The 25998-nt window shown below is 40.2% G+C and overlaps 3 protein-coding genes across 6 annotated transcripts; 1 reads left to right on the top strand and 2 right to left on the bottom strand.

Annotated features, from left to right (window-relative positions):
* Positions 1-890: 890 nt before the first annotated feature.
* Positions 891-6543, bottom strand: c1galt1lb (core 1 synthase, glycoprotein-N-acetylgalactosamine 3-beta-galactosyltransferase 1, like b). The gene is made up of 3 exons (XM_037490002.2): positions 5670-6543; positions 4226-4890; positions 891-3565 (listed from the first exon to the last, which is right to left on the bottom strand). The coding sequence occupies exons 1-3, from the start codon at positions 5890-5892 to the stop codon at positions 3329-3331; spliced, it is 1125 nt and encodes a 374-aa protein (XP_037345899.2). The 5' UTR covers positions 5893-6543; the 3' UTR covers positions 891-3328.
* Positions 6544-6587: 44 nt separating this feature from the next.
* os9 (OS9 endoplasmic reticulum lectin) lies at positions 6588-15705 on the bottom strand. 3 transcript variants are annotated; one of them, XM_037489999.2, is made up of 15 exons: positions 15509-15704; positions 14919-15101; positions 13595-13658; positions 13441-13517; positions 12113-12211; positions 11653-11854; positions 11142-11297; positions 10895-11013; positions 10579-10639; positions 10391-10473; positions 10082-10285; positions 9778-9979; positions 9222-9389; positions 8666-8775; positions 6588-7820 (listed from the first exon to the last, which is right to left on the bottom strand). In XM_037489999.2, the coding sequence occupies exons 1-15, from the start codon at positions 15656-15658 to the stop codon at positions 7683-7685; spliced, it is 2016 nt and encodes a 671-aa protein (XP_037345896.2). In that variant the 5' UTR covers positions 15659-15704; the 3' UTR covers positions 6588-7682. The 3 variants fall into 3 exon arrangements, with proteins under 3 accessions (XP_037345896.2, XP_037345897.2, XP_037345898.2); XM_037490000.2 differs by having other exon boundaries at positions 10895-11010; XM_037490001.2 differs by lacking the exon at positions 9222-9389 and having other exon boundaries at positions 15509-15705.
* A 1289-nt stretch (positions 15706-16994) lies between these two features.
* On the top strand, positions 16995-24989 carry b4galnt1b (beta-1,4-N-acetyl-galactosaminyl transferase 1b). 2 transcript variants are annotated; one of them, XM_037490644.2, is made up of 12 exons: positions 16995-17227; positions 18288-18378; positions 19329-19551; positions 19644-19820; positions 20606-20712; positions 21081-21118; positions 21207-21387; positions 22458-22550; positions 22679-22866; positions 22948-23088; positions 23188-23425; positions 23709-24989. In XM_037490644.2, exons 3-12 carry the CDS (start codon positions 19337-19339, stop codon positions 23924-23926), a joined length of 1596 nt encoding a protein of 531 aa, XP_037346541.2. In that variant the 5' UTR covers positions 16995-17227; positions 18288-18378; positions 19329-19336; the 3' UTR covers positions 23927-24989. The 2 variants fall into 2 exon arrangements, with proteins under 2 accessions (XP_037346541.2, XP_037346540.2); XM_037490643.2 differs by having other exon boundaries at positions 22676-22866.
* Positions 24990-25998: the final 1009 nt, after the last annotated feature.

The raw sequence follows: 25998 nt of genomic DNA, 5'->3' as shown, positions 1-25998 counted from the left end.
AAATAAAAGTACCATGAAATGATTAAATGTATTTAATATTTATGTATTTATTGCCTCATTTATATATTTCACGATGTTTTTCAAATGCATATTTCATTTATTTAATTTTGAATAAAACAGCATTACATATTTATCGGACAAATAAATATGTGTGCACAATGATTTTAAGAAAAATAAAATTGCTCTCAATACTGCAAACCGAAAAACACACTGGGGGGGGGGGGGGGTTCCGCCGCAGATTTTTGATAACATCATAATCAAACACTCACGTTTGAAACAAGATACCGAGCAACACATTTTGGATTCGAAAAAAAAATGTTTAACTAGATCATTTATTTATATATTTTTTTTATATAAGCATGTTGCATGAATATTTTGTAAACACACTTTCTGAATCGGAAAAAAACGAAACATGTTGTCATTCAATGGAATGAGAAAATGTGTCTGAACTTTTGACCGGTAGTTTAATTATTTTAATTTCATTAGATAATAAAAATCTCTGTACCAACAGGAATGGCCTGCCCGTGCGTCGAGGCGTATTTAACAACAAATGGAGGCCCATTCATCAATGATGGGGGGCAAAGGTGGGAACATTGGATGTGCATCCTCGCTGAAATTAAATAAAACATTTTCTTCTATTGACAAATCTTTCACAAGCCTTGTTCTCTGCACTTAGGTTTCAGCGCTTCCCATGGCGGGATGCGCCTCGTCCTCAACACAGGCCGTAAAACCTGGAGTCCCGCACAGCGCTGCTAAATCCTCAGAGCTATTGTAACGGAGGACTAACCACAGGAAGGGGAAAAAATCTCTTTAACCACGCATGAAAGCATTTCTACTGTCAATGGAAATTGTTCTGACTCATGTAAGCAGATGTGAAAAACAAACAAATGTACAGTAAAATATGCATTTATTTATAGTGATTAAAGTACGAAAACAACCCTGCACACTGATCACTTGTGGTCTCTCCAAACTCATTTACACAATTAACTGTATTGACTCAATAAAGACATCAATACCACCATATTAACACTTCAAATATAAATACAGCACTGTACACGTTTTTCCCTTAGAGTTCTAATGTTGGAGCTGATTGTCGAGGACTGGATGTACAGTATACTGCCATTACAAATCAGATGTGTTGAGCCCGCCGAACTGCTGCCAGATGAATCTGCCCCCAAGTCCTAAGCTACGGAAATACTGGACAGGTGTAATTTCAACTGACGCAGTTATGTAAAATATTCTGATTTGGTTTAAACTGGATTTTTGATTTTAATAAAAACTAAAACATGCTCTGAGAGGATGTGCAGATGGAGGCTGAGTGTAAACACGTACAAAATACATCATACATTTATAACCTTGAACGAAAATAAGAGGTTTAAGTGGTTAAAGAGAAAAACAGCAATTATAATCCCTCAAAAGTGCAATCAGTTCTCACTAACAAAAAACTGTCTCAGAAATAATTATTGTATACCTGTATGTATTAGGTAATCACTGCTGCACCCAGCCCTTCCATTAGGTACAAAGTAATTAAGCAAATAGACACAACCACTGCACGGTACCGTGCACTAACCACAAAACACACACCCACGTTTGAAAGACTCACAAAACATTGTAGGACAAAAAACGAGGATAAACCTGTTCTAGGTCTTTGAATGAACGCTGAACGCATAAGTCACCCACAGGCTTAATGAAAGGATATACTCATTCCATTGGAAGCATTCAATAAATAGAGTATCTGAAAACGTCACTCTCATGGCTATGTCACAGTGCAAGTCTTGTGTGCAGCTGATGAATAAAACAATCTTAATTTGACAAGGCACAAACCAGATGAGTGAAAATGTGAAGTGCCAAGTGCCGTTCAAGGAAGCACACAAGGTTTATCTCAAAGAATTATACTCGACCAACAACTTACTGGTTCCTCGGAAGGTGTGTTTGATATTTGCATGGCAAAGTAAATTAACTCACAGGCGGAAAGAAAACATCCTGAAAGTACACAGTTCACTGAACATACACAGATTACAACAAATAAAACGCACCAGGTTCAAAATAATGACTAGTGTGTCTTATCATCCCTCATGGAATTCTTTGGCTGGACTGTATACATCTAATGATTTGGACTTTGATTTAAAGGCATCCTTCTCACCTCATTGATTTTGTATTAGCAATAGAGATACTAATCCCTCTGAGCAATGGTTCCCTGCCGAAATTAACTTCATATCTGTATTTTCTGGGGGGGTTTAAATATCACCTTCACTTTCACAGTAACTGTTAGGTAGCTTAAATCAGTTGGTTAATCATTTGCTCGACCGAAAAATAACTATTTAGAAATACCAAAATATTGTTTAAAATTGTTCTTGCTGTAAGTAATAAATTCATCATATTTGTGTTTTTCAGGGTCAAACAATGAATCGAAGATGAATAAAAGCTAAAACAGTAATGATCCCAATAGCCGTGACTGCAGCCCTGGTCCTGTAAATATAACTAGTAATAAAAAACTAGTTAATACAAATGTAAATAAATACTTTTTTTACCGCAGCATACATTCAGATACAAGGATTCATTTCCCCACTCCGGGAAAAAAACGTGACTTCTGCCTATATTGTGACAACCTTAGTCTAGTACAGTACAGTAGGTCAGCCTGTCTAATTTGGATGCAAAAAGATGTGACATGTGTTATAAATACAGTAAACACAGTAAGTTTGATTTGCTTTCAAGGTGAGGCACTTTCAATTGAATTAAAAATAAAAACGTTTAGCAGACAGCCGCTTTGTCTAATCAGCTCTTGACTATTGGCTTCCAAGGTGTGAAGACATTTTGTACAAAGTGAAGCCAAACAACTCCAGAACAAAGGCTACATCGCTGTAGATAGTTCAAGTTAAAGTTGTTTTGTTGGATTAGCAACAAAAAAAATGCAACTCGCTCTTAAACATAATAGGTTCATATGGATTAAAGAGGTGCTTTAATTACTTAACAAGTGAGAGGAGGTCAGAGAAAGCTATTCCGAACTTTTAAAGAAAATGTTCATTTGTAGAACCAGCAAAAATAGAAAGACGATAAGTCATTAATCACTTCTTAGCCTTAAGGCCAGTATTGTAATCGCAATTCTCAGTAGCAGCAGGCCATCAGAAACCCACTTTTGTGTGGGAACATTCCAAATGAAAGTGTAGCTATTTTTTAGTTTTGTAAAGATCTGAGCCAAGATTCAAAATGAAAAAGGAGTTTCCTTTAGTTTCCACACCCACGTTTTACCTGTCCACTGGAACAGCAGGTTCCTTCCCAGCAACAGCAGGAGGAGGGGGGGGATCTATATCATGTCTCTTGTCAGTCCTTAATGGACCTTCCCCCCCCCTTCTTGCGCTTTCCCCTGGGATGTCTGCACTTCTTTTTCTTCCATCGCATGCCAGGAACTTGACTGCGCAACATTGTAGCCCTTCGGGGCGGGTGGCTGGTACCGGTATCTGTAGCCAAAGGCACGTAAGTGATACGTGTAGTACTCCATTAAATACATGTTTAAAGCATCTACATAGTGGAACGACACGGAAACGTCCGAACAGCAGTTTGATCCCTGAAAATAAAGAAAATATGTGGTTAGAACACAGAAACAAAAGGCTTTTACTGTGCATTTTCCAGTTTGATGACCAGCAGTAGTGTCTTCCCCAAGTTTAGTTTGTTGTCAAACTCTACGACACGTTGCCTTTAATTGACTAGCTTGTAACAACTCGGAAACTCCTTTTGTCTATTTGGACAATTTTTTTTTTCTGTCGGGATACTGAACGCCCGTGAAGTCATGTTTAAAAATCAGTGGATATGTTACTGGTGAAGATATATAGCAATATTATTATATCACAATTGTTTCATACAGAAGAAAATGTTGCCTAGCTATTTGCCGTGTGGTTTTCCGTGATAGCATTTATCTTCAATGTATCGCTCAACTTCTGCACCGCAGAGAGCACAATTTCTGGACTCATTTGCATAGGATAGATATAACTTGAAATACTTGATAAAGTTGTGCTTGGAGTATTTTAAAAGATTAGTGCGTTTGGAATGAGGTGAAGCGTTGATAGATTTGTTTTTGACGAGTACACAATAGTTTGGTTCTGGCTCGGTTCTAGTTCCATATGGAGGATGCTTGTCACCAAGAGGACATTAACAGTGCTGAAGGTGCATCATACCAGTGTAATACCACATCAACAATAAAGAAATCCAGAATGATCTCTGCACTTGCCTCTGAGATTGGGTAGTAACAGTAGCTCCAATACCAGAAGCTCTTTGGAAACTTGGCAGTGAGGTGCTGCTCGGGGATGAATGGGTGAAATGTCTCCCTGTGCAAAGTGTCCCTGGTGTCCCCTGCCAGCACTCCAACCTTCTCCATGCACTGCCCCATGGCCAGGTCCTCCACAGAAGTTGTGTGAGTGCAAACCTTGCTTTTAAATCCCTCCACAAATCGCCGCACAGCCTCTCTGCTCAACACGTAGCCTGCGCCGCCGCTCATGTAGCCCTGCTTGGTGTAGGGCTTGAATCTTCGGCCAAAGTAAATTGGCTCGTCCGGCGTGTGGTTTGAAAGGACCCAACGCAGGTTGTCTACGATCACGTAGGTGTCATCGTCTGCCTTGAGGAACCAATCTGCGTCGTTGCTGTGATGCTCGTAGGCGTAATGGAAGGCCCGGATTGTTTTCCAATACAGCTGGTCCCGGCCCTCCTTTGTTCCTAAGCCCACCGTGGGGAAGTCGGGGTCCTCGACAGAGCTCATGAAGACAATGACATTGCAGTGGCGACTCCAAGTGGACTTCACATGCCTGGCCTTCGTCTCCAGGTTTTTGGGTCCAGTCATCACCCAGCAAAGAATACGCACCTTTTTGAAGAGTTCATCTGCCATGCCGCTATCCTCGCCTGGTGAGGAGACAAATATGTAAATAACATTTCAAATATTTTACATAGGTATACTCTCCATAACACAATGTGACAATATCCCATGCATAGTATAATACACTGCAAATGACCAAATTCAAATGACAGATACATTGAGTGTAGGGTCCAGCATTGAAAATGACCCTGGATGGTTGAAAATGAAAAGCCAGTCATAAAATGGGGGGCAAGGAGGAACTAATGTTTCAGAAAATTAACAAAAAGTTCAAACTACGAATTTAGAGGAGAATTTAAGAAAATGTACATATCTTTTTATGTATGTTTGTTTTAGTATGGAAGGTCAAATCAGTCTTCGTTGAATGTAGATTGTGAAATGGGAGAGAAAAATCCTAACCCGTTTAACCAGTCTTTTAGTGTGATGGTGAGTGTTGATAAAAAGACGAAGAATGGAGGAAATAGTTTCAACGAATCTGGCAGCACTAAAAACCTGTTTACTTAGTTACAGGATTGGCAGCTACCAGTGGCAGGTGAAGCAAATCGTAAAAGCAAGCAAAATTCCACATTATAGGTGTGTAAAAAACATAGGCCAAATATCGATTACAAAAACATGAGAACTTGGATATCATGTCATATACAAGTACCTCTAAAAAGGTGGAATTTATGACATGTAAATTAAAAATCTAGAACTAGCTCAGACCTCAGCGGGGTTTTGAAAGAATTGAAGTCATGTGTGTTCTTAAGAGGTGGGGTTATCCGCATCTATTCTATATACACACAAAATAAAACCGTTCCACTTGCAGTACCTATATGATGAGGGTGCTTCAGGTTGAAAAGAGCCGACCTCTCCTTCTTCCATGTGTTCTCCTCTTCCTCGGGCGGCTGGTGGCCGTGAAGTGGATCGAAACTGCCGGGCTTCTGTGGCGACAAAGTCTTCTCGAAGTACACCTGGCGCAGAACCACGTACAGCGTGAAGGTGCCCACCACAAAACCCGCACAAAAGGAGGCTTTGGATCTGAGGGCCGTCATTCTAAACCCCGGTGTCTCGCTGTCAACCTTTTCAACGCGTCGGAGCCTCGACGAGACGCTGAGAGGGAAACACCACCGTAGCACTCCTCGGTCCCCGGTAACCTCCCCGGCTCGTTACTTCATGATAACCGCACCCTCCAACTTCGTCGAAGTGAAGGCTGAGCCTGTTTTGTCCCCCCCCCCTCCCGGAACGGCAATAGCCCAGTTAGCAACACCGAGACGTCGCTAACGGTTTTGGTGTAGAGACTACAGGCGAGCTAACGTCAACTCCACACGCCCGATTAAATCATATCCGACATAGAAAAACGCGTTATAGTCAGCAGTTATCATGTTCTGCTGAAGTTCTGAAGGCTTAGCGGGGTGGTAAACGTTAGCAAGCGGTCGGCCCGTTGGGTTGATCGAACGCTAACGTTAACTTCGCTGCTAAGTTAGCGTCAACATAACGTTAAACTAACGGAAACGTTATTCAGCCGACCGATGCGAGTCGGAGGAATTCACGGCTTGTTGCTCTACGCGATAGTGAAAACAACATTAGTCAAAAGCACCTATAAAGACATGTTTAAAAATATTGCTTAAATTAACGTTTCTTCCAACTTATTAGGAAGCCGTTCTCCGTCTAGAAGAAAGTGTCTTCCGGTCAAATCAGGTTATTTCAAAAGAAAAGCGCTTACTGAAAAAAATATTTACAGGTGCAATTACGTAACAAGCGTTTTTTATTTTTCCACATACATTATTTTGTATTTTATTCTAGATAAAAGGTGTCTGGTTATAAACTGGCCTTGTTAACTTTTGGTTTTCCATCGCATTATGATACAGGTCCAAGATCAGATAAGACCCTTTAAAAGGTACAAGGAGCAATCTTTGAGAAGTCAAATCCAGTAGGCCAATATATAAAATCTGATCTCCAGCCACTGGTTACAAGCTTATAACCAAAAGCGATTGCATTTATTCGGGTCTCAAGTCTAACTTTGTGTTAATATACATCAAATCATTTGAAAAAACACATTTACCCAAGAAGTATGTACAAGTTGAGTTCAAAGTAGTCACAATTATTCACAAATAATACAAAGCCAGCACTCTTAAGAATCCTTAAAAAAGTTGAGTGGATTCATCATTTAGATGACATAACAGCTTTTCTTTTCCTTTGCTACATTAAGGGTAAATTAAACATGAACTTAAAATGTATATTTCTAAACTACTTTGACCATTTTTTGTATGTGAAAATAATCTAATCACCGAATGCAGCAAATACAGTTTCATAGGAAACTGGGAACTAAAATGGGACCTTGAAAAAGTATTTGTCCTTGGTCTTTCATATCCAGATACAATCATTATTTTGAACAACCTGTGCAAACAGTATTTCCGTTTTTTGATGCATGCACAATCCCCCTCTGCTTACTTTTACATTTAAGGACTTCTTTGTCATATACATATAACACAAATGCAAATTATAATTTAACTAGGGACACCGTGTGCCGCTGATAACGTCAGAACTAGATATTATATTCAGTTGATGTCGCACACAAGGAAGTACCGTCTTTCAAAACTGAATCCCATCAAAAAGGGGGAAAATGCATAACTTTATTCAACTGCACAGTGCGGATGAGATGTTGCTGCGTCATAGTGGAGCATCTAAACGGTGCAGACACACATTGCCTATTCAAGACAGACACATTTTCTTAATGTGCAAACACGAGAGTAGATATCCTCTACCAGGTTTAATTGAAGTAATTTATTGATTGGGGCTCCCTCCACAGGAGTTCACCGCGACAACAGGGCCCTGAATAAGCTCACATGTCCACATCTTCTGAGTCAGAGGTGCTGGATGACTGGGACTCCTCCTGGGACTCTGCCCAAACAAACCTATAGTTGTTCTCCAACTCCTGCTGCCTCTTTTGCTCTTTGTAAACCTCTTCTGTGCCGCCAGTCTGTTTGGTGGAGAAGAGAAAATGTGTTCACCTTTTTGATTGCATGTGAATATACCTTCTGGAAAATATGTTACCCACCTCCCAAAAAAAGTGTATTATACAAGTCAAAGTCCTTATTCTGATATGCTGAATATCAGTGATGAAATAGACAACAGTGCGACAAGAGAAGTGTACTTGTGGGTGGCAAGTGGGTTTCAGTGAGGAGGGAACCACTAAATAATCACAGTAAACAGACTTCACCCTTAGCTCCTTTCCTCACTGGTTCACATTTTATCTCTGTCATTGAGGGTGAAGAGAGTCTAGTTGAAAACAATAGATGACAGACATTGTTGTACCACCAAACAAACCTCAATGGGACACTTTGACCTTTACAAAAAACGAATGCTTTAAAGCAAAACTAATATATTACATTTAACTCAGATTAACAGTAGAATCAGTCGGGAAAAAAAGCCTAAATATGATACGCCCTATGTGGAGGTTGATTATATGTGTGATGCTAAAAAGCTTCACTGTACACCACGAGCATTGTGCAGTTAGAAATACTGTTTCATACCTATTCAACTATATATTTTATTTAATTATTTGAAATTGTGTAATGTGTGAGGTGAAATTACGAATGTGTGGGATCAATCTTATTCTCCTATTCAGATTGCATACTCTTGATACTGTGTAATGTGGTCTTTTATGTGGCCCAGGTGAATAACCTGTACAGGAATACTTAACAAGGATTCTGTTTGCTCAATGAAGTAGATAAGGTGTTATTACAAAGCTAGCTGTACAGCACGCGCTGCTGAACCGCATTGTGAGCACCCAGATTAATAACAAATCAAGTTACATTCAATTACCAAGAGATTTATGAGGAGCTCCCTGAAGGACTTTGTATCTTCTTCAGTCAACCACTGATCACCTGCCTCCTCTGCATTTTTTCGTGTTAAGATCTTGACCTCAATTTTACCTACAAAGACAAACGAGGAAAAAGTATGTTTTCTGATTAAACACATGTATTTTAATATTGTCAAACATTGTCGAACAATCAAATATAATGAAGCATGACAGACAAAACTGAGTGAAAAAGAAATGACGCACATGGACACACACCTTTCATTTCCCTTTGTCTTTGACATAAGCTTCATCTAGCTGCCGTCAGAGATATATTTTTCAAGGCACTCAAGTTTTAAAGTTAATGTTTGATTGAACGTCTAAAGAGTTCATCTTAGGTTAGAGTATTTGTGTTTTCCAGCAGCATAAAAAAATGAAGGACGCCCTCCATACTGTTGGCACATGAAGTGTCATTTAAAACAGTATTATGCTTTTGAAAGATGAAAGGAGAAGTACAGAACTTCTATATGGTCAAGATAACAGATAGAAGAGAGGAAAGGCCTTGAGTGTTTCCCATCATACCTTCTGCCTTCAGTCCTGCTCTCTCTAGCTGTTCTTTAACCACGTCCTTTATGTGCTGCCACTGGGGGTCTCCTTCGCCCATCTCCTGAACTTTGACCTCCCCATCAGGGCTGCTGCCCGTCTTATACTTAGTAATTTTGATCTTAACATGGTCGTCAGCTGCTTGGTCTGGGGTGACGAGACAAAAGAGGGACAAACAACACAGTTCACCTCAAAAACCTATCAGCGGGGCCACAGGACGGAGGAGGTCACAACCAAGATTGTGCTTGCCGAAACACTGTCTTATAAGAATAACATTTCAGTTCATTTAATTACGAAAAATCACCCACAGATACATAAATGGCAACAAAAGAAAGACGGCAACTAACCAATTGAATTTCAAAATATCAATCTGAAAACATAAATTCCTCTACGGATGACTCCATGTGTGCGTGTCTATTCTGGGATGAAAAACGTCACAACAAAGATTCACTCCACGTATGAATGACGGTGATTAAGATGGACACAGAGTTACCAGATATAAACATGACCACAGTAGGGGAGGGGGCCCGGTTACCTGGTTGCTTTGGAGCCAGGCTGGGGCTGCCCCTGGTGGGGTCACTGGCTCTTTGAACGCCCGCCGTTTGTTGCTCTGGGTCCTGGACGTCTTTCTCCTCCAAATGATCGAGTAGCTTGTCCAGCGTGGTCTCCAGTGTCTGTGTTGCTTGTGTGCGATCAAACTCCCCTTTCAGCCCTTCTGTCTCCAATTCCTGCTGAGCCTAAAACACAAGACCATCACATCAAAACAGCCATTGATTATTCCAATGGGTGTAATAACATTTGAATACATTGTGTTGGAATTACACAGGCTTGTCTGAAACCTCATTTATGATGTTGTCAAACTCCTTCTGCATTTCTTCCTTGATCTCTTCAATCTTATCAGAAGTCACAGAGAGGTCTGCCATCTCATCCTCAAACTCTTGCAGTAGCTCTTCATCTTCATCTTTCTCTTCCTCGTCAAGCTTCTCTGTTACACTGCCGCTTATCGGTTTGTCTCCTCGACTTTTGCCCTGGTTTTGTGCTTTCTAAGAAGACAAAATTGAAGAGATGCAATGAGATGGAATATACATACACTGCCAAAAAATTGTGATATATTCAAATAGTTGCATGTAATCCTGGCAAATACTAACCTTCCGGTTACTCTCTTTGAGATGTTGGACAAATTTCATCAGGTCTGCTGGGTCAGTGATGATTTTAAAGTTAAATTTTTCCACTGGAAGACATTCATGTGAAGAGAGAAAAGATCTTAAAGTACTGCATTTGGAAAACCGAGAACTCAACTGTATACAAATAAATAAGACACAACAAATTAGGATACCTTCATCCCCATCGTCAAAGACTTCATTGTCTGGATGTGAGTTATAGCCATCGTCTTCGCCCTGTGCACAGAAAACAAAATCCCGTTAGTTGTGAAGTTGTATAGGAATCATCCAACATCCTCTAGCAAGAGCTGGAAAAGAACCAGCTCCACATATAAAACACACCAGTTCACCATTTGTTTTGTGAATATACACAAAGATCTGTGAATTTTGTCCGGTTGTAACACGACAACCAAGCAGTGCTTTGTTTTCTGTGCACAATCTTTCATTTAAACTATTATTTATTGAAAGGGATAAAAAAAAAAATCTCTGTACCCGGTTATCCTGCGGAGAATCAGTTGTTTTTGAACCCCTGGGCTTTGTGACTCCTTCCCAGAAGTCAGTATCTTCTGCCTCCTCTGACCCCACGTCTTCAGACAAACCATTATTATCTGCTTCAAAAGTAATACAAACACAAGTTTACATCTAGTGGGATGGCCATGAAAAACAAGTACATATTTATATTCAGTGGACTGACACATTTCCACGATATTTTGATCATTTGCAGTGTAACACAATGCACCTTCAGCATCCGAGTGGTTCAGGTCATCACCGGGTGCAGACGATGTCTCTTCTGCAGTCACTTCCACTGCACCATCCGACCCTTTTTTACCAGCCAACATCTCATCAAGACTCCTCAGCTCCTCGGAGATCTGCTCTACTTTACGCTTTGTGTCCGCTGGAAACAGTACGAAGGATGTGGGAGGAAAATAAATATTACATTACATGTCATTTAGCTGATGCTTTTATCCAAAGTGCATTTCAACCTTAAGGATACAGACCCAGAATAAATGACCATCAAATGGCACAATTCTTATTGCTTCAATTCATACTGATATTTCATTAAATCAAAGACCTATTCAACAACAAACAAGTTGTACATTTTACAGCTTAATCTTCCAAACTAAAATCACCATCACACATTTTTTAAATACTTAGTTCCCACTTTACGTGTCCTCCTGTCCCCGGCTTCTACAGCACACAACAATGTGAAAGAGCACTGTCTTCTGACGACCTTCATCCATCTTACTTACAGACTTGAGCCTTGACGTAATCCATGTACTGTTGGGCACTTAGTGCTGGCTGGCACACGATACTCTGCGGTTTGGCACTGGACGGCGGCCGCAGGGACGGATGCTGGCAAGTACGACTGGTGTGAACGGTCAGCACGTAGCGGCACGACTGAGGCTCGTCCACCCGGGCAATGTAGTCCGCTGAGCTTTCTTCGCACACAAACTGGAAACAATAGGATTCAAATCAATACTTTACTAAAAAATTGCAGTGTGAATGCTGGATACTGAAAAGATGAATTTACGCTCTATTGGTGGCTAAATGTATCAGAAGAAGGTGAAGAGGCAGGAATCTATCTATATCAGGGGTGCCACACTTTAGGCTCACTAGATACTTTTCAACTGACCAAGTCATGGCAATCTACCCCCCTCCCCTCTGACGATGCATTTTCAAACTTGTAGATAATGTAATTGAATCTCTCACCCGGACTTCAGTCTCTCTGGGAGTTCCATTTAGGTCACACTTTGAGCCATTTACGTAGGTCTGACTGTGGTAGCGTTTCAGCCGGTGCTGTTTTGAGGCCTGAAAAGAAGAAAGAAAAATAATTTCATACCAGAGGGATTTGAAACTGTTCTTGGACACTCAGGACATGAAACAAATGTGAAACTAAATCCAAGTTCAAATAAATCAAAGATGTAAACTGCTGCATCACAAGCAGTCACATCACCTCCGAAGATAACGGTTTGAAGCCTTATTTACCGGCTAATACTTGAAATGAAAATGCCTTTGTTGCCTTTCAGTTAAATGAAGCAGTCTTGATGTTTCAATTAATAATATCAACAGTCAACTATGAGTGAGAAATATACACCTAACTCAGTGGGTCCCAAACTTTTTCTCAGGGCCCATGTGAGGATACAGGGACATTGTAAGACCCCCCGAACCACACCATCCACCCAAACAAATAAAAAATATATGATTGTTCTTTCCGTCTTTTTAATTAATTGCGTTATTTTTATAAAAAAGTGTTTAATTATAAAACTGTTACATGGAAAAGTAAAGTGATATTACATTTTGTAAATATCTTTAATAAGATTTACTTAAATACATTAACATTTCAGTGCTAAAACACAACGCATGTCAAGTCCCCATGTCAGTTTCGTTATTTATTTTTGTGTACTGTGGCTGTGGGATAGGGTTAGTGATGAGGCCGCTACCCTCGTTTGAGAACCACTGCCCTTACTAGTAAAATCACACTATGATAATACAATCAGCCTGTGTGTTAGAGTAACGCAGATACATTCCAAGGTATAATGAGCAAAGAAAATGCCAATAGTGTAATGATCATCTTTTTTAGCTGCAGATTAAAAGAAAGTTGATCCACGTTTGCTTAGATGAATTAATCATTACTCAGCAATGTATGCCTGCTTTTGATAATAACAATGTATTCCATGTGCAAACATTTGCATAATTTCTGCTCTACGGCCAAAACCAGTAAGGGAGATATTATTGTATCTTCTTTACTACTGCTATTTACATGTACTGTTGTCATAAAATACAAAACATGTCAGTATGTCTCTAATTTGGACTTTATTATTTACCACTGCAGAACAAACAAGGAGTTATCTTATCTCATATAATAATGTGAAAATGTAAAATAAACACCCAAGGCATCGGACTGTAAAATTGTGAAAAAAGGGTTCAGACTACTTCATTCAATCATGTATATGCCATTTTGTCCTTCTTTGTGTCTACTAGTAATCAAAGACCATCAAGAAAAGACAACTGCAACCACCTAGCGGAGGTAACTTTACCTTTGCTGTTTCATTGCTCCAATCAAATTCAGATTCATAATGACCTAGGAAGAGAATGTCCCCTTTGATTTCTGTGTCTGAAGAGGGAAGAACAACATATGTAATCAAGCGATTGTCATGAAAAAGACAGATTCCCAACACGCTGAGCCCTTACCTTCCAGGTGGTACTGTCGGATATGCTGACCATGGCAGAACTCGTATGTCCACCAGTCCTTCGTCTGCCGGAAACAGATTGTAACATTTTAATAGAAATCATTTGACAGACAAATTTTCCATTCATCTAGGCTTCCTGCTCTTAAATATCATTGATCATCCCATTAGAACACAATTAGAACACACACACACACACACACACACTACAGATAATGAAACCCCTTAGGCAAAGCTTTTATTCATGATAAAGCAACTATATATATATATATAAGCTTTTATTTATGATATATAAATAAAAATAAAGATCTTCCATCTTGGTAGGGGGAGCTCGTTCACTCATAACATTGTGTTGGTAGGGATACATGTACTTTTTATAACAATAACTTAAATTTCAACCAATTTTTAAACGGTTTGGTTTGTTATGAACATCACAGATGTAGTTGTTAAAAGAACAAAGTTGTTGCCATGACAGTAGAGTTGACCATGTTTAAACCGCAACAATTTCACAGTGGCACCAATAGCTTTTTTGCAGAACTGGTTGAGTTCACAAGAGTGGTTTTGACGTCTACTCAAAAGGTCCCTGTCTGCCAAATGATTCGGGGACGCCATGATCGAAATCAGGAAGCGATACTGGTATGTCTACCGACAGTGGATTGACTTTAGAAAACAATACATGCCGCTAGAACAGGAACGGTATACCACTAAATCACAGTCGCATACCATTGGCCACGGTTAACACTTCTAACTAATCCTAACAAATGTGCTTCATGACTTTGGGCTTTTTGTACTTTGATTGTTATATCAATATATATTTTTTTTAATATATGATTTATATGTTGTGTGTCATGTGTCAAGTCAGATGACACAATTTGTGTTCAAATGTTCCGACACTGCTTTAATAGACATATCCATCTAGTTGAACCAATATCAAATTCCACCGACCTTGGCAACGGATTGATTTGATTGCTTGCTTGCTTAATTGATCAATTGATATAGCCTGTTTTGGTGTTTACAATATTGCCCCATATTGTGGGACAATTTCCTGTGTATTGATGCAAATTAAAAGAAAGCACTCTTTTATTCATATTATTTTTTCCTGCACCTGTCACCTGTAGGGGATTAACATACTCAGTATCCACATTTGTTAGGTTGCAAAGTTAGCTAATACAGTTACAATACACATCCTCAAATATGGCTCAAGTAATCTGATAACTCCCTCTGTGTAGTCAAAAATGCATTGAAGCTATTTGCTTTAAGTCAAATTAGTTACTAAACAGCACACGCATTTAACTCTTCGCAACCCATAGAAACAGTTGATAACTAACCTTCACTAGACACTCAGCACTTTGCATTGGACTGAGTAGGTCAGGAATGTCTGGCCCAGAGTACCCTCGTGAGTCCGGCTCAGACGCAGCGTCCTGATGGAAGCGGACGGCCTGGGCTGGAAGTCGACACTCATACATCTGCTTGTACTTGCTGGACACGATCATCACCTCCTCTGTCTTGGTCTGAAAAGGAAACACATATCAGCTGCAGTATATTGTAGTACACCATATTGGCATAACGTTACCTGGACTAATAATTACATACCGTTTCCGTCCGTTACAATCTAATAAAGTGGCAACTAACGTAAAGTTAACTTGGGTAAATAAGTGTAAGTGGAGTATCTGATTGTGTTGTGACAGCTGTCAACGATGATTGAGGCGTAGCACACATGTAAATAACTTAAGTTCTTCGTCTAACTCGCAAGATAGTTTTAAATTAGGATTATCAACTAGATAACAAAGAGGTTATTCGTTCCTCGCGTGGGTAACATTAATTAAGGCAGATGGCATGCTAGCTAACGGCAGCAATAGCCTACGGTTACTTTCTAGCTAGCAAGCTAATTGTTAGTCCCCCAACCACCCTCACTCACCTGGCCCAACATGACGGGGTCGGGAAGAATTTTAATGCCATATTTCATTTCATTCAGCTCTTCCAGATTTAAGAAGCCAGCGACACAGAGGGGACATGTCAACACGAAAACGTACAATCGTTTTAGCCACCGAACCACGGAAGCAGCCATGACTGACTCTCTCTTCGTGACAGAAACAAAACACAGAATGCTTGACATGGTGGCTGCGGATTGGTCAATCTGAGAACACTGCTCTGTCATTGGATCGTTTATGTGCCTCTCAATTGTGGGGTGAGCTAGATTACAGCACCGGCACAACGTGAATGGGCGGCGTCTACGGCTTTGTGGCATTACAAAGAAAACATGAGCAAAGCACATGTAAATAGTCTAGTTTTGTCCTTCCATATGATGAATTCAGATTAATAGGAGCATGGACACCATTTGGGTTTAAGATAATGTTGCTTATATCCAACGGTTTAAGTGATCAGATTGTAAGTTGTCTAAATTACAATCATGGGGGATATTTCCTCGATTTGACTGGTTTTCATCACACATTTGTACCCTGACACTTGAACACACCCCGTGCCAAACTTGATTACTGAATTTGTAAGATAACCAGACAGAAAAAACGCCCATAAACACACATTATACACACACTCACGTGAAGTGAGTAAAATATATGAGCAGGTCTAGTTATTGGAACATATTTACAAGATTGCATGCATGCATGCATTTTCCTACAGCGCTCGTATTGGTATATATATGTTGCAGTTGCGCGATTATGTGGACCGTATTTTTTAATGCACCTCCATTGGGGGCGTTACGGTAGAAGGGATTACGGTCCAAAAGTCACTAATCGCCTATTCCTTTCTTTGAAGAGTTATTTCCATATCTTTGAACTTTACACCAGGTCCAAAAAAGTAACACTACTTTCATTCTTTCTAGTTCTAGAAGACCTCCTCTATTTCAATGTTTACTCTCATGATATTTTACTGTACACTTTTTGAGAAAAGTAAAAGGCAAAGTTAGTAGAAATTACATTTATAGAATATTCTGTTCACACACAGATACGGCACGTAGGCCTATAACCAAGAACCAAGCACATAAACACTGAATGTGCATTTTATTACTGCACAGAGTGCATATCTATTCATTGTTCTTAATTTGTGTCAGCTGTGCTTTTTGGATCTGCAGGCAGTCTGCATGGAACCACCTGCTCCAACTGTCGCACTGAATCTGTAAAAGGATAAATTGAATAAGTAAGTTGGAAAGGTAGACTTGACTTCAAACATGACGAATATCACGTATACTGACTTTGTCCTTAATTTTCTCATTTGTATTTAATGAAAATAAAGGGACATAGAAAAGGTCAACCTGATGTGAGTGGTATCTCTGTGTTACTGGCTTGATGACAGAGAAATTGCAGTTCAAAGACGACCTTTTGGGCTCACAAGCCCATTTACCCTAACGCCTTAAATAGAGGCGCATTTCATTTTGTGTCGGTTGGGGGTGCGTTTGTCTTCTCAGCTGTGCTGCTGCTGCTGCTGTAAGGGGCGCGTCCGTCCGTACAGAGCCTGCAGTACCGTTATGTGCGATCGCGTCCTGTTTGTATCCTTTACCGCTACATTTCTCCGCATCTAATCCCAATTACAAGACCACGGGGGGGACGCATTTGTTGTGAAGAGGCGCGATCACCCGGCGAGATGCGACACTGCTTACACAGTCCGTCTTTCAACTGAGGTGAGTTTCATTTGATCTGTCCGGAAAATGAATAGGCCTGTGAAACTGTTTCCTGCACGACATTTCGGACGGTGGGGGAGCATATGACGGTGACCAGGCAAAACATGCGAAGAAAAGACCCATTTCAGAGGCACGCATAACCTTGTTATGGAGATGTGAGTCAGCGTGTAAGGCATGCAGGCCTAATCGAGTCAAGCGCTGAGTGCATGTGTTTTCTTACTCGCAACAATGTAGGCTAATAAAGGCCTTTCGGAAATATCGCAGACTATTTTATCTGCAGGGGGTTATGCTTGCTGGTCGGGTGATTTCTTTATGATGACATGTATCGTGAGGATCCAGGCAGCACGGAGTTGTTGGTGATGCTAAATTCAATTCCTGTGATTTAATATTCAGAATCTACATAAAGCTCTGTCTCTGCACCATGTCCGGCTCTCCTTACCTTCTCATAGGCTAATTTAATAGGCCAGAAATAGAAGCATCACTCATACAGGTTCACTGATTGGCCCCTAGATATTTCCACACGACTTGAAATCATCTCTTTCTTAAACGACATGGTTACTGTTTGATGAAGGATGGCTTCTCCATCACAACTATGGCACTTGATAATCAAATTAATACAAAGTAAATTAAAAATACAGATTGGTGATGACACTCCTTTTTAGAGCTCCTTCGTGTGATTCCTGCTACTTGTATTCTTGGTGTTGTATTACATTAAGGTGATAGCTTTAACTGAGTAGTAACATTATCGTGTAATCCTGGAGATATGAACAAATTGTGCCATTGTTTTCCAAAAATATGTTATTAAATCGTTTCTAAAAAAAAGAGTTTCAAGATCTGCACATTTTGGAGGAGCTTTTAAAATGCATGCTATACAAGGAATCATCTCTGTGAGATTCTTAAGTGCGCAGGGCCACATGGATTTTTTCTCTCTTTGCACAATAAAGCCTAATTTGTCACCCCCTGAACTGCAGGATTACCCCTGGGAAGCCCCATTTGGACACGAGGGGGTGTTTTACCCTACATTTTTAATTCATGGCACTTATTTTTTTTTTGTTTCTAGATGGGAAAGCTGTTAAGTAATTTCTGGGACCACGTGGTTTGGAAATGCCAGGGTCTACAAAGGTAGCCCTTTCACTGAGTGGATAGAGGCAGTGAGTAAACTTATTATTAAATACACATGCAGGGCTGGATAGAAAGAAGTAAAGGAATATGCAAATCTATTGTTAATATTATTACCTCTTATTTTAAGTGTTTGCACTAAAAATTGCATATAGTTTGTACTCACGAAGTTTGGACATGAATGGAGGCAGAATTCTTCAGACTCTACATTGTCTTCCTGTTTATGTCACAGCTAAACAAACAAATGAAGATATTGTTGGGGCTAACATAGAGGTGATAGTAATACATAAATGAATAATGATAACAAATTGAATTTGGCATCGGATCGGCTATTAATCTGTAGACAAATTATTTTGTAAATATTGTCTATTTCCTTTTAAGTCTATTTACAACAGACTGGGGAGATTGAACCACTGGAGGAATAGCCACCACTTTTAAAATGTTTTGTCTTAATATGGTAAAACTAAAGTGAGCTATTCACGTATTAAGAGGAAATTAAAATGATAAAATATACGAAATTGACAATTACGAATCTTTGCTCTTGTTGTTGAGAAGAACTCAAAAACGTGAGTCCTCAGCGGAACGCAGTAAATGAATGTAAAAAGAATAACGTGGCCGTTAGGATCATGAAAGCAAGCGTTATAACTCCCACAATGCAATGCTTTTACAGCTATACAGTAAGCACAAAATAGTAACGTTACATTTGAATCAAAGTGTAAATTCAACACAACAAGCTTTAAAATCAAGCAAGAGCGACATAACAGATAACATTTTCAGTGGAGGTATTTTGAGACTTCAGAAACTAGATTGAATATAACTGTGGAAGATATCTTCTCATTTTGGCTAACTAAGACGTATGTAGCTTCACATTAGCTTTAATGAGCTAACGTTACTTGTGGGGATGTAAGCTAACGTTAAGTAGAGGCGCTGGGGACACGTTTCTATGAGCCGTCATCTTTGTCATTGAACGTCTCTGCGTCAGGTTTCACAATGCGCTCCGTGAGGAAGACGGTGTTGCTCGCCATCCTGGCCTCTGTGGTTCTGGTACTTGCTCTCCTCCATTCGTGGCCCACTCGGGCCTCCACCACCGTGGACATCTGGCAGCGACCGGGGCCAATCGAAGAGAGGCATCTGGAGGAGAGGCTCCCGGAACCCGACCACCGCTTTGGAAACATCCCCTTTCACGTCAGGGACAATGTGGCGAGGTGACGCTCACGTGTCATTCATTTCGTTCATCGGCGCACGTCGCTAAAGTCCGATATCCTCACGCGCTTTTTGTCTCCAATGATCCGTGCAGCCTGTTGGCTCGAAACGGATGCGTCTGCGAGGGGGAGAGCGGGGGGTTGAACCTGCCCTTCGCCCAGCTCCTGTTCCCACGGGTGTCCGCTCACCCGCTGCACACCGCCTTCGAGGCGTCTGAGCTGGAGGAAATGAAGAGGAGACGCGCTAAAGAGTACAAGAGCTTCCGGGAGAGGTGAGGAGATACTGATGCGATGCCACCTGTGTGTTGAAACGTTTAAGCAGAAGTGTGAGCTGTATTTCAGTTTATGAAGAAGAAAAGAAAAAGAAAAAAACACGATTTGGAGCAAAATTGTAGAATACAACTTAGTAATTAAGATTCACTGTTTATTGCTATTCAAAAGAAGTATCCCATTGAACCCAGAATCATGAAAAACAATGATAGCACAACTATACGTTAAAATAGTAATAATATAAATATAAATAATCATTGACATTGTTCATCACTCAGATTTGGGATTAGGGATGGTATTTCTAGTTTTTCAATCAGTTAACACACAAGCTTTACTTGACTTAAAATGATCTTTAGATCTTAAATTCTGTCTCTTGCCAATTATATCCCACTACATTAACACCGTTACACTGTTGTATGTTTGGTTAAATCTTTGCACTATTGTTTAGTTAGTTATTACAATTGAATATTTATATTTCTTGTTTATAGATTTTTCTACACAGTTCATTTCTTAATGTGTGTTCATAAAGAATGCTGCTCTCTATCTTAATTTATCCAGAACAACAATACACTGTTAAGCAGATCAAAACGAAAAACTCTGACAACAAGGTTTTTGTTCAAGATTGACCTTTTCAGCCGTAATCAAAAATAATCTATTAGTGTCTTATAGCCAATTGGCAATGTCAATAGCTGCTATGGTATCACTGCTGTTTGTGTTTTCAAAGAGCAAAACTAAATTGCATTACATAGCATGTATGCAACTTCCTTATTGCGGTTTAACACCTCAGGACACAGACGCCTGCAGATCTTCTCCTCATTGCAGAAGCTAACAATCCGTTACAGTATCCAACGCAAGGCGTGGAGGTACGACCTCTGAGAACGATCATCATCCCAGGTAAGACCTCAGATAAAACGGGACACACCTACAAAGACGTACTTGTTGAACATATTTGTAACCTACAGCTAAAACTGGTTTGTGTTACTGTGTTAAATTTAAATTTAGATATACAGCTAGTAAATTGTCAAGCTACTTGAACCAACCCCGGATGTGGCTATGACTTCTTCTGTACCAGTCTGATCTACAAAAAGGACACTAGATATCTCTTATCCGCATCACACATGAAGCATTTTAAATAAGAGTTATATCACAGAACACTGACCACAAATAAACAAAAGCACCACCCAGAGTAAGATACAAAAATTGCAGATTCAGAATTTGTTTCAATTGCCAGATGGACTCATTTAGTCGTCGTATGCTTTCAGGCTTGGCCTTATACGACCTTCCCAGAGACCACTACTTAGTGAGTATTTCACTATGGCTGTCTTTACTTGTAAAGATATCTGATGGGCCTTTTTTTAAAACATAGATTTGTACCCACTTTGCTGCAGATAAACATCACTGCCACACTGGGAACACTGAACGTGGCGGCAGAGGTGGACGGGGTGAAAATCAAAGGTGATGGCGAAATGCGCATGACCCTGTCGAGCATCCTGCTGCCGAACCTGAACAGACAGCTGCAGTTTGTCACCTACACGAACACTCTGTTCCACCCCAGCACGGCGGACACAGGTGAGGCCTCAAGCTAGAAATGACTTCTCTCAGGACTTTTTAATTTTCTCATCTCTTAATAAGGCATCGAGCTCTGGAGAAAAATATATTTGGCATCAAATATATTTTCATGTTTTTTTTTTCCTTTGTATAGATTCAAGTGCCGCTGAGCTCTCTAATCGGTGTTTCCTTTTGCGACAAACATTTATGTTCTTTCTGGTAGACGGTGAGATGAGAAGGTCACATCCCTTCAATGTCTATGTAATAAATATAAAGCTGCAGCTGGTTAGCTTAGATCGGCATAAATAAAGAGAAGCAGCTGGCTCTGAGCAAAGGTAACACATCTCAAGGAAAAAAAAGAAAACATTATGTCTTGTTTGTGTGATCTTTACAAAAAACACCAGATATAAAAAGTGTGTGTTTGTGGCTTTATGGGGAGATATGAGTATTTTGTGGGTCAACCAGAAGCGATTCCATGAAGTTAACCCCTGCCAAGCAATCAATACTTTTACATTTACGTTTATTTTTTAAGTTTCCTCTTTCCAGATCAAAAGTTATTTACAGGCCCACTTCCCCTGGGGATTAGGTTGATTGGTAACTCTAAATTGCCCTCAGGTGTGTGGATGTGAGTGTGAATGGATGAATGAACAGATGCACTTTCCCTGTTGCCTTGATGGATCGTTATTGTGTAATAATGTGGGGTTTCATCTGTCTCTTTCCGACCTGCTGTCAGACAGCACAAAAAGGAACATCCAGAACAGAGTCAATATTGGCCCATGTTTCTGTTTCTTTGTGTTTTTCTTTCAATACAAAGTAAACAATGGTGTCGGGACAAAGCCTCATGACAAACCATTCACACAGAACAAATTGACATCTTTCTCTCTACCTCTTACTTTCATATGGAAGATTTTTTTTGACTTCAGCATTAATCATTTCTGGATTGTACAGAAATATGACATTCAGTAGATGTGCAGTACAGCAGGTAAAGTACATGTCTTTCTCCAAACAGCATCTCAAGACCTGTGCAGCCACACTTGGATCAAATTGCCCAACTCACATGTACTAACAGTAGCTTATGTTGTGTCTTTTAGTGCAGTTTGAGACAGACGGGCATCAAGCCAGCTTCAGCATCAAGATTCGCCACAGCGTGACGCCCAAATTGTACAATACAGGATCCAAAAGAGGTAAAACACCTCCCCCTTAATCAGGCTATTATTCAACCACCGTACTGTAAGCCTCATATTTCTTTTTCTCTTTGTTAAAAAGACAATAAAATGATTTTACTCTGCTGTTTGATCTTCCCTCTCAGCAGAGTACAATATCAGTGCCCTTGTTACCATAGCTACCAAGACTTTCCTGCGATATGATAAGCTTCAAGATCTTATAGACAGCATAAGAAGATACTATCCTACCGTCACCATCGTCATAGCTGATGACAGCGAAACCCCCCAAACCATTTCGGGGCCTTACATCGAACATTACATCATGCCTTTTGGAAAGGTGGGAGAAGTGCCTGACACTGAAGACTTTTGATTGCATGTTGATGATTTTGGTATTCAAGCTCTGCTTCATGGGTCGAAGGGGTGGTTTGCTGGACGAAACCTGGCCGCCTCTCAGGTGACCACAAAGTACCTGCTGTGGGTGGACGATGACTTCGGCTTCACTTCCAACACCAAGCTGGAGAAACTGGTGGACGTTTTGGAGAGAACCACTCTGGATCTGGTGCGGCATGAACTGTTTGCTTTTAAACTACTATGACAGTCTGGTGTTTACGCTGTCAGTGACATCAGTGTGTGTGTGTGTGTGTGTGTGTGTGTCCAGGTGGGTGGTGCAGTGCGGGAGGCCACAGGTTACACTGCCACCTACAGACAGACCATCTCCATTGAGTCCGGGGAGGAGGACGGTGACTGTTTACACATGAGGAGAGGATTTCATCACGCCATCCAAGGCTTCCCCAACTGTGTCGTGACTGATGGGGTCATTAACTTCTTCCTGGCTCGCACCGAAAAAGTCCAGCAGGTCGGCTTTGACCCACGCCTCGCCAGGGTAGCTCACCTGGGTGAGTCCAAGTGTTATTTTCATATCAAATATACAGTTTTAAGATGGACATCCTGTCTGCAGCCTTTACATATTAAACTAAATGGTAAAAAGGAGATTGTATGACCCATTAAAATAAAATAAAACATTTGCAAATACACCAAAACAAGTGCAAACTTACATTCCCGGCCCTGATCTAGCAATTAATCTTTTTTTAAATTACATATCTGGTATCTTTGTATCCATAGGAAACTATTTTTGACTTGCCCACTGAGAGTTGCATTTAATTTGCATTTGTTTTGCAGAGTTTTTCATCGATGGATTGGGATCTCTCCACGTGGGCTCTTGTGATGATGTCATTGTCAATCACGCCACCAAAATCCGACTCCCCTGGGTCAGCCAATCAGAGAGTGACAAGACATATGCCAAGTTTCGTTACCCGCCGGCTTCCTCTGACGCCACACACACGAAAAACGGGCTCCTGTTTTTCAAGAACCGCTTTCAGTGTTTGACTCGTAACTAGTTTTCCTTCTCTTTATCCCGAGGGTTCCTCTGCTCTTTTTGAGTTGAAGTTCTCCTGTGCCACGTCCCTTCATGTAAGCGTTTGAACACACACTTTGATCTGCTTTTTATTTAATGCGAAAACAACGTTTCAATACTGTATCCGTTTCAGTTTGTTTATTCTGTCAGCGCTACAAAAGTCACAGACACAGTTAAATCCTGTGGTTCATTTAAGACTTTCTTTTTGTTAAACTGTATATTGCAATACATCCTGGAGTTGTTGTTTTCACACAAATACCAAGCTTTGGGGAAAAACCCAACAAGTAGCATCGTACCAGTCTGTTTCACCTCGTTGTCATTCTTGGCTACTGTGAGCAGAGGTACATGTGTCCTCCTACAATATGCACTATCCTCCAAAAAAGACTAAGCTTGGAGAAGCAACAGCGATGTCTGATGGCGTGAGAACGAGGACAGAACGACACTTCCCCGACAGGGACAATCCTGTAGACGCAGACCATACCATCGGTATTCCGTTCATCGATGCCACATGAAGAACTTATTCAGAACTTTCCCACCTTTCGGTAGCTGCGCTCTTTGCCCCAATGGTTGTGCCAAAGGGTCAGGCTTTTTTTTCTTGTTATTCAAGTCTCAACCTTTACCCAGAATCCTGTATGTCCTTTGTGAGAATCTGGGGTCAACTGATCTGGGAGCAGCCTTTTATTTATGTCTTCTGCTGTGTGTCACTCTCCACAAACATCTAAGGAAGTGGGGCCTTTCTGTCCATTTTTATATGCTGCTCAAAAGAAGTTGAATGAACCAAAGTGCATGTTTCTTTTTTTCTTTTTTAAAAGGGAAATCAGAGACAAAAAGGCCTTTGTGTAATTGTGTTTTTAAAACCTGCTTTCATTCTAAGATCTGTAACTGAGCTGTTTTTTTATTTTTTGTTGTTTTTTATTTTTATTTTTTAACCGTAATCTTTATTGTGTGCCTGCAGCAGCCAAAACCCACTGGGGTGAGTCATCAGGGCACAGGATTATCAGCGTTTTATTTCAAATGTTGACATATTAAAATTAATGTTAAAACGCCTCTCTTTTATTGTCCAGGGTGGGGAATGTTTTAAGTCATTAAAGCAACTGCAGGTAATATTTGCACTGATTTAACAGGTCATAGCTGTTACTAGCTGATATTAATTGCACAAAAAAAATGAACTTGAGACCATGATGACGTGAATAAAACTGAGGACATCATGGTATCATGTTCAAGCATGGCCATTTCAATTAAAGGAGTTAAAAAATACAACAGTTGATTATATATAATCTGATATTAAGCAATATCGACTTGTCCCAGTGCTTCATGGAGTCCAGCAGAGGGTGCTGCACACCAAAAGGTTCACTGTTCAGTTTCAATAGCCATTGCAATGCGTTTTTTTAAATAACCTAATCTCACTAATCTTACCAAAAAATAGACAATCATTTAAAAAAAATAGAAATCCACAAAGAACTCTATTTCATAGTAAGGTGTGGTATGGACTCTAACAGAGGCCTCTTATTCAGTCTATGGTAAGAAAATTGACCTTCTAGGACTGACATTAAATCAGAGAAAAAAAAATCAGCTTCCTCATATTTCCTTACTAATGCTTCACGGAAATGTGGTTCAAGGAAAATATTACACAACAATTACCGGAAGACTCATTCTAACTACTGATTACTACAAAGAAACACAAAATGCAGCAGTCGCGGTGAAATGTTATAGAATTTTTTTTAGGAAAAATGATAATGACCAGAACGGAACAGCACTCCTTTTTAATTCTTTATGCGTATCAAGACACCAAAAATGTTTAATGTTGAATGATGGGATCCCATATGAGATTATTTACATTCGAGAGGACAGTCACAGAACACCTCTGTTTTATCCTCGCTCTGCTTCATTAGGATGTGAGTTCATTGTAACAGCATAACAATGACGGGGTTAAAAGAGCCCACCAAAGGGAAAACACAGCCATTTGTTAATCTGCGCTCAAACTTTTGTGGATTCAGAGCCTACAGGGAAACAGGAATCTGCAGCATGACGGCGTAAAGGGATTTGAGATCAGAG

Source organism: Pungitius pungitius, chromosome 8 (assembly GCF_949316345.1).
Source record: "Pungitius pungitius chromosome 8, fPunPun2.1, whole genome shotgun sequence".
In the NCBI taxonomy this organism is placed as follows: domain Eukaryota; kingdom Metazoa; phylum Chordata; class Actinopteri; order Perciformes; family Gasterosteidae; genus Pungitius; species Pungitius pungitius.
Note: the sequence above shows the minus strand (reverse complement) of the source record. Positions and strands in the feature narration are given on the sequence as shown.